This window comes from Diadema antillarum, unplaced genomic scaffold (genome assembly GCF_040938485.1).
Source record: "Diadema antillarum isolate AM-2024a unplaced genomic scaffold, OU_Dant_1.0 seq00000098_RagTag, whole genome shotgun sequence".
Classification (NCBI taxonomy): Eukaryota; Metazoa; Echinodermata; class Echinoidea; order Diadematoida; family Diadematidae; genus Diadema; species Diadema antillarum.
This window is the reverse complement of record NW_027271187.1, coordinates 1,982,821-1,991,886: the sequence shown is the minus strand read 5'-3', so window position 1 is coordinate 1,991,886 and position 9,066 is coordinate 1,982,821. Positions and strand designations below refer to the sequence as shown.

The following is a 9,066-nucleotide window of genomic DNA, read 5'->3' as shown; positions in this document are numbered from 1 at the left end:
TAGGAATTTGTAGAGATATGCTGGAGCCGATTTTTCAAATTTGTTTGGCATTCGTTGGCTTGATACACTCTAATGTGATGGGGGCTACACTCCACCATAAAAACCTTATTTTCTCACAACCTTTTTTTTTTCCTTCAAATTTCGCAGGTCAATTGATACTCGCGAAAAAGAACAACATCCCGAGACATCGCCCCTGGTATCATGAAATTGCGTCGTAGTAAATCATCTCTACGGAGGGGAAATCGGAGAATATGCTCGCTGTGAAACTAGAAATTTTCATGTGCATTTAAATTTTGCAAATTTCGTGAGAGCTAAGACTTGCGAAATTAGCATGCACGTGCAAGTTCTTGTCTACACTATTTGCATTAAATGCCAGTGGCAAATTTGCGAAAATATCATGCTACACAAGAGGCTGTCAGCTCCAAATTGTTAAAATTCTAGCTTTATAGCGCTGAAAAGGGATAATGCTGTACATACAGGGCTCACCAAAAAATTAGACTCACTAAATATATGGTGTATATAGTACACGGAGTATGTCCTGAAGTGCCAGAAATATTCCTCAAATAATCCCCAGTAGCCATGTTGAACACATGGTATTAAAGTACATCAATGTAGTGCTGGATTTCATAGTCTTTAGTTTGACCAGAAACGTAAGACGGGAATGAAAAAACAGCACTTTGACAGTGAAAATTTGATGGTTTAAATGACTTGAAACTGAGATATCGTTGAGATGAAGCTGCTGCTTCAGGGCCCAGATTCATTAAAGATGAGCACAATTACTGCAAAGTTGCAATAACAGCCCTTACAGCATCCAACCACTCACAGAGTGTAAATATTCACAAGTGATCGGTTATCTTCATGGCCGTCGTCATGGTAACCGCAATTATTGCAGTTGACAGTAATTGCAAACCTCTTTATCAAACAGGTTCCAGATGGTCAAAGTCCATGTGCTCAGGTAAGAGCATGATATCCATGCATGAAATTGCATGACTTTCCCATTTATGGACATCACACACAGTAATCCATGTGTGCAGAGTTCATGCATGTTTCTGCTACCAACATCAAATGCGAATGAGTGGGACTAAGGGGGGAAAGGGTGGTTGAGTGTGAACGAGGAAAGGAACTTACTACAAATCTGCTGTTCACTTTCTGAAGGAGCATCTTCTCGTTCAGCGCCATCGTCTCTCCTTTCCTCTTCTTTATCCTCTTCTTCTCCAGCTTCTTGCAGGCGTACATCTTTCCCGTCGATCGCACTTGGCACGCACACACCTTGAGGGAAGAGAAAAGCCTATTGGTCAGGCATGGGCCAGGCAAGCAATGTCCTTGAATATGTGTATTTTCTTTTTCTTCACAAACAGAAGAAAACTGACCAGAAATATAAATTATTAAGATGAAGATGATTATTAGATAATAACTAATTCTTTCTAATTATTAGATAACTAATTCTTTTTCTTCATTCTGGTTTGTAACCCTTCAGGGTTTAGTGATTCTGAGCCACATCCTCTCTGGCTGATTTCTTGAAATCGCAAGACTCCTATCGGATCTTTCATCATCTCTTACTATCTGCAAAGTCTTTCCCCCCTCAAACCCTCCTAATAAAGGTTGGGGCTGAACTTTTTTTAGGACCACTTTGGATTTGGATATCTCAGCCATTTCACAACCCAATTTTCATCAAATAAACTTTAAATTCCTCTAAGAATTGCATGCTCTTTCATATTTCATACGTGATTTCTCATAACCAAAAAAAAGGTAAAAACTGAAGCCCAGTTCCAACCAAAATTAAATCAGCCTTTTAGGAACTATTTTCCAGAAATTTTCACCATTCTTTTCATTCTATTTTACTCTATCAAATAAGCCAGAAACTGCTCTCTTTAAATTTTGTAAATGTTGATCCTAAAGTATGAAATCTCATGTTTTATTTTGTGGGTTTTTGTTGTTGTTGTTGTTGTTGTTATCATGTGCCATACGACAGATCCTTTGACTTGCAGTCTGTATAAAAATTTGCTATGTGAGTTTTTGTGTGCAGTGAATATGCACAACGAAGCGGTGATAACCCGGCATAGTTCACACTGATGGCAGGACAGTCTTTGATGCATTACGATATATTAATGGAATGCAGACCGGGGAAAGAATAGAATCTTGCGAGTTTAAATCTCGTGGTACTTGTAATTTGAGAGAGAGCGACTGGCTCCGCTACGCAACATTTCGTGACAAACAAAGTGAACACTTACCTCACCGAAACCCCCTTTGCCCAACACTCTGTATTGCCTGAATGTATTTTTGGTGACTGGTTGCCTGCAGAAAAGAAAAATGAGTTTTATGAAAAGAATTGAGAGTGATGTCAAAATTCCTATCTGTGTAAAAATACTTTTTTTTTCAAACTTGTGAAGGTATTCTCCTTGCTGGATCTTATTCTTTCATTCATATCAACTTGACAACACATTAGATTTTCATGGTTAAGTCAGCAAAGAATGTTACCCCCCAAAAAAGGGAAGTACTTCCAAAGTGAGTCTGAACAGAGACTACGCTGCAAATTATGAGAATAGAAAGTTGATGCAGTGGCAGCCAAGCGAGAGGGCCAAATGCATTATGCCGGATTGGTAGAGGGAGGCGCGAATCGGCAACCACTTCAGCACGCATCATTAGCTTGATGTCCCCCGAAACCAGTGCATGGCATTGGACTATCATTCTCCCCCCCCCCCCCCACCCCTCCATAGCCCCAACACCCCATCAGCCTCCATCCCCAGTACAGCACTTTCTCCCGCCGCACACAACTCGTCTGACCACATTTTCCCCGGTTACTGCACGTCACTGCTCCCTTGAGATCTGTTCTCTGGTGTGAATGGTGGCACGCATGCACGCACAGGAGTAAAGGAAAGGACAGTCAAAGCAGCGGGTGGGGGGGGGGGGGGAGAAAAAAAAAATCATTTCAGTAGGATTGTAGAGAGGAAGACGCTGGTAAACATGGAAGCTACGAGGATTGGTTTTCACCCTCTGGTATCGGAGCCATCCCCAAGAGAATCTGGCACGAACTCTCACTTTCTCTCCACACCCCCCCTTTCCTCTCCCCCCCCCCCCCCCAAGTCCACATTCCCTTTCCTGCCATGATGCTTATGCACAAATGTACTTTCGGGGCCATGCATCGTTTCTGCATCCATGAATGGTTTGTCAAAACGTATAAGGGCACCATCCCCTCCCACCTCCCCATTTCACCCCGGAAGGAATGACAAGGTGGTCCTCGTGGGATGGGGGAGCATCTCCATGACGATCACATCCTATTATGTGCATCACTTCAGGGGAGACAAAAAATTATCATCTCACTGTCCAACCATACCTAAGGCAGGAAATGTCAGTCAGCTGACGAACCACCTCCATGCATTTCCAATTATAACTCTCACATGTAGGAAAATACAACTACTTTCAGAAACAATTGAAAGTAGTTGGATGATTTTAGTGCCATTATCAAAGTCCCTCCCCAATTTTACGACCACTCTTCTATCACATCTCTAGTTTTATCAGGACAACTAACAACAACTTAAAAAATAATAAAATAGGCAGTCTTAGTTTTTTATACGAGGTACATGAGAGTTTGCACGAGAAGACACTACCCAATTAATTAAACAAAACTGATCAAATATTTATACAAGCTATATATCAAATGACATGTACCTATCTAATTTTACGATCAAGAACGTCTATCAATCACAGTGGTTCAGTCCGAACGGGATGTAAAAAAAAAAAAATTCAAATGTCTCCATGTAATTGACATAATAAATGAGTGTCCTGCTTATGAAGACACATTGGTTACGGGTGAAATGTTCATTCATGTTTTAATAGCCTGAATGGTACGTGCTGGGCATACAGATTAATCCTACTATTAACAACTGATCTGTTCTTGGGAAGTTCAGAGCTGATGGTGATAAAATATATCAAAGCAACAATAATCGAGGTAGGAGACAGGAAGATACATGTACCTGCAAAAAAAAAAAAAAAATCATAAATCATAGCCACCAGTATATGTGTGTAAATAGCCTACTAATTGATGTTTCTGCAGTCTCTTGACAACATCAAACTAATCATACTGGGTTGTTCTATATGACACTGGAAGTTACATAACAGAATAATAGTCGTCGAGAAAGTATGACACAGCAATTTTAAACAAGCCTCTTCTTTTTTTTTTCTTTTAAAAAATAAAACACTGCAAACAAACACATTGTAGAACAATACTGTGGAGATACTCGTGGAGGTCACCCGGACACGCCTGACACAATTTCCCTAGAATCAGAAGCGAAAATCGTGTCATTTGTATAATAGATGTCTACAACCTTGCGCAAGACACATTATGATATTTGCTGCAGTGTGCATACATAGATGATAATCAAGACTTTGACGTACTTCGTATGGAAACACAGCAAACATGGCTACAGATATCGCCACAGAGGAGGTAATTGTCGCCCCTCTAGTCTCTGATGACTGCTCTTAGCCCATGTTAACTATAATCAGCCCAAAGAAACAGAATAACTAAAATTATAATAATGATGATTATGATATAATCATAATAATCATAATCGCATTTATAATCACTACAATTTGCTGCCTTCTTGCAAGTCATATTGAAGCAAATGTCAACATTGTTTATCGAGAGCAGCATTATTACTTGTAACACTGCATTTTTGCATTTTGCAATATGACTGCTGATAAAGATATACATGGTGTATGGGAGGCAACCTACATGGCATCTGACATGGAAAGATTCTCCGTCAGAAGTGATTAATGACAAGACTTTGTCCTATTTCATATAAATAATCTTTTCCATCTTTCAAATATCTTATTATCTTTTATCTCACTTAGAACCTTCACAAGGCGGAATTCACACACACACACACAATCAAGAATAGCTACCACATGCCTTTTTTTGCTGTATTTTAGTCACAATATTCTTTGTACTTACAATGTAAGTATCTTACAGCACACTGAACGCAACCAATAAAAGAACTGCAATCATTTCCATGCTCTCCTTGTCTTTCAAAAAAAGAAATGTGTTTGTTTTGCCACTGGTTTCAGCACACATTTATAAATGCGAGACATCCTCCCTAGATGCTCAGGATTCCAGATGCGTAACAGTTTCATTTACATTAACCAAGTTGGTTGGTCAATCTTTTCTTTTTTCTTTTTTTTTTTCTTTTTAAACTTATATCATCTGCCTACTGACATCCCTAATTCTGGTTATGTACCATTTCTACAAAGATACGTACGAATGCAAGAAAACTAAGCTATGAAGACCCTCTGCCGAGATTTTCATATCCAGCATTTGCTAACAAAACCTGGTTACCATGGATGCCTGACCACACACACACACACACACACACACACACACACACACAAGCGGAACACACAAGCACACACACAGATACGAAAAACTCTGAAGCAGAATGAAGAAATACAATCTTCTTGCATATATTGGCATCTCTAATCCCTACGGCTATTCATCTCTCTCTCTCTCTACCTCTCTCTCTTTATTTTCTTTATCTCACTCCCTCACTGCTGATGCAGTCCCAATGGAGAATGAAGAGGAGAGGGGGAGAGAGGGAGAAAGCGATAGAGAGGAAGAGAGGGGTAAGGGGAAAAGAAGAAAAGTGGGGTAGGTTATCACTGTACCACTATCATCAAGGAATGCATACATCATCATAGAACCTGAGCGCGTTTGTCACATCTCCTTGTGAAGGACATTCATTCTCATACTGTGCCCGGGTTGTTGTTGTTTGGAGGGGGTGGGGTGGGGTTGGCATTCATTATGGCACAAATCATGTCTTCATCACAGGCTTTCTTCCTTCCCTCCCCACCCCCCCCCCCCCCCCTTGCTTTGACGGGAGGTGATGGCCCCCTTACAGTAGTGATCATCATCAATATGTGGCTCTTTACTCGGCGCAGTTAAAACGTAATCATGCAGAACCTCACAAGATCAAACCTCTTGCCAGAGGATAGAGTGTTTGAGGAGGGGGGTGGGTGGGGGTGAGAACCATTCAAATGTTCTGAAGGCGTTGGCACACATCCATGGCTCTTTGCGTGGACCCGCATCAGGGCAATTACCCCCGAGGACATTGCCCCCCCCCCCCCCCCCCCCCCACTGGCTAAATACTGGTTAGTGAGGTTAGTGATAAGGTTAGAGTAAAGATTAGGGTAAGGATTAGGTTTAGGGTTAGGCTTAGGGTGAGAGTTTGGGTTAGGGTTAGGATTAGGTTTAGGATGAGGATTAGGGCTAGGGTCAGGAGAAGGGTTTGAGGTAATTGCCGTAGACCTGCATAGACCATCTGTATGGTTCATTCATATTTTGTGAAGGAATTCCACTGTCACGATTTAAAGACAACCAAAGAAAAACGCAGTAATACATCACTGCTTTGAAAGCCAAATTATTGGATACTCATCCGTAGAAAAACCAGAAAACAAGCTCACCAGGGAGAGCCTGATATTTTGTATTCTTGTATTTTGCTCGTTTTGTTTGTATATCTGTTATCACTTGTATTGTCTTGCAAATGCTGAATAAATAATTATAATAAAATAATGATAAAAGAAAAAAAAAAGGCATGACAGCAGTGTACTCGGCACAGCAACAACACACTTGGCTGTTCCATTAAAAAAAAAATGAGCTTGTTATTTGTGAAATACGAGAGAAGGTATCTTTCAGGTATAGGATTATCTACTCTTGATGTGAACTCACCTTTAGCACAATGAACAAAATCTGAAAATAAGTGCTCTTAATTTTTCCATGACTTGGAAGTGATGAAGTTCACGATTAATAGCATTTCAAGCACAAATGACATATATTTCCTCCTTTCTTTTCCTCTCGCTCTCTAGGTCTGAAAGAACTAAATTGTGCTGAAAACTGGATTAGCACAGCCTGCGACAAGATGGGTGTTTCCACGGCAACTACTTTCTGGAGGAGAGTGTCATCTTACCTTTCTAACCACTTCCACTGTAAGAATCTTGAAAAATATATGCTCTCCTGATATTCGGTGAAAGGTTTGCCCTTTAGGTATTCTCTTACAACTCTGCACGGGAAGAGAGAAGGAGAGAGAGAGATTGTGAGAAAATTTGAGACAAATTTACAAGAAACTGGAGAACAGCTCACAAACAAGAAATTAAAAACATTTATCAATTCTTTCTTGCATGGCATGGATGATATTGATTTGTATTAGCACACGTCGACACCTTCTTGATGTCAAATGATGCGTTAATGTGTTTGGCTGTCATTGCGGAGCTCCTGCGCAAATGTCAACGGCCATTACGCTTCATACTTTTTGTCGCGGACAGGGGGAGAGAGAGAACGTTGCTACTTTGTTGGTCAAAGGGCAGTTGAAAGAGGAAACCTGAGAATTGCTGAGAAGGAATGATGTGAAGACAGTGTTTGTCTTTTCTATTTTTCTTCACACGAATATTTTGTTGCACTTTAATTAAAAAAAAAAAAATCTGTAAATGACATCAGCTAGAGTATAAAAAGTGCGCCCAGTGCTAGACGAGCGTGTACCCTGTTTTAAGACATTGAATTCAGCTGCCTATCTAAGTATGCTAGAGGCTGCAGGTCCTATCAGTTCAATGTCCTATGTGGTCCTTCTGCTGGAAGGAGCTCTTTCCTGCATTTGAATCTACCAGATCTTGCCTCACACTACACTCATCCACCCCAATGTCCATGTAACAATGTGATCATTTTGAAACATTTCTCCTGATCATCAATTAATTTTCTCTCCCCCTTCTCACGTTGACCCGAAGTCTCAATATTTTTCGCACACTTTTGTCAGGAGACTACACTTAAAGAGCTGTTGTGTTACATTGCAATTTCCACAGAAGCCAGCTGATTTCGTGAAAGCAGAGTGGCTGTCTCTATGGCAGTTGCTATTACCGTACTACATTTCTTCTTCATCGCATCTCTTATGCAACAGGGATTCAGCTACGTGTATTTCTCATTTCTATTAACAGCCTGTCACAAGATAAGAAAGAACACATCTAACTGCAGCCCTTTGTTGTAGTTAGTGCTTCCAAGTTTTGATGCTGACAGTTACAATGCCAACTCATTTTAAAAAATCAAACAAAAAGCTACTAATAAGAGTAACCTGTCATCGCAAAACTGTAATTATCATCCCTTCTTCAATTTTGAGTGTCTCTTGAAATGAGGCACTTGAATATTTGTTTCAGCCATTGCTTTGTTAGTAAGGTTCTAATCATGTCACTTCAGCAGCCATTGTCAAAAAACAAAGGATTATTCACCACAGGTTCTCAATACACAACTAATCTAGTGTTCGGGAAAGTGACAGCATTATTCCTGAAACTACTACTCCTTCTCGGTTCAAGCTTAATTTACAAATCACAAACCTATCCTTCACCATCAATGGGAAACACCATTTCACTATACAGAACTCAAAGAATAGTTTCTTGAATAACTAGCAAAAGACAGGAGTATGATTAACCCAACCCATCTAAAAAACACAACTGGGTCCAGAAGAGAATTTTGGCATCAAAGCGTCATTGGGCGTAGCGCATAGATAAGACTGGTAATCATATGCCACTGACAACACACTATAAATTCAACTTGTAACGCATCGGAGGTCTGCCTTGCACAGACTAATTCATGCTCGTCGCTTTAATACACGGGCACGCTGTGTAACACTGCACGTTAATTTGCATGTCGGCGCTTGGATTTCAGTAACCAAGCGTCCATTACCACACTTACTGGTAGGAAAAGATCTTTTCTTCTTTCCTTCCTTCCTTTCTTTCTCCTTCTCCGATCTCTGTCCGTCATGTGACCCATGTCGCAACGTGAGCTCTCCACACAAAATGATATGCCCAGAGCTTATGCCACAAAACATGCCCTCATAGCGTATAGGGTTCTCCTCTGCCTTCATTTAACTTACTTCAGTTAAGTTCCGAAATTGAATATAAAGCATCTGGGCAAAACTACTGTAACCCAATCTTACAGCAAAAATAAGAAATACGACAGAAAGAAATTTTAAAAAGATAATGGGGTCCAAGGAACTATGTCTTTTATGCATGACATAGGCATAAAATTTTGAA

General features: G+C 40.3%; 1 protein-coding gene across 1 annotated transcript in view; it reads right to left on the bottom strand.

The window, feature by feature from the left end:
• Positions 1-716: 716 nt before the first annotated feature.
• Positions 717-9,066, bottom strand: part of LOC139726794 (G protein-coupled receptor kinase 6-like) — a 120,580-nt gene continuing 112,230 nt past the window's right edge. Inside the window, exons 6-8 of the mRNA XM_071637786.1 lie at positions 6,957-7,049; positions 2,232-2,295; positions 717-1,269 (exon numbers count right to left, since the gene is read on the bottom strand). Of these exons, the coding sequence (XP_071493887.1) occupies positions 1,009-1,269; positions 2,232-2,295; positions 6,957-7,049 (418 nt within the window). The 3' untranslated portion in view covers positions 717-1,008. The remainder of the gene's footprint in view (positions 1,270-2,231; positions 2,296-6,956; positions 7,050-9,066) is intronic.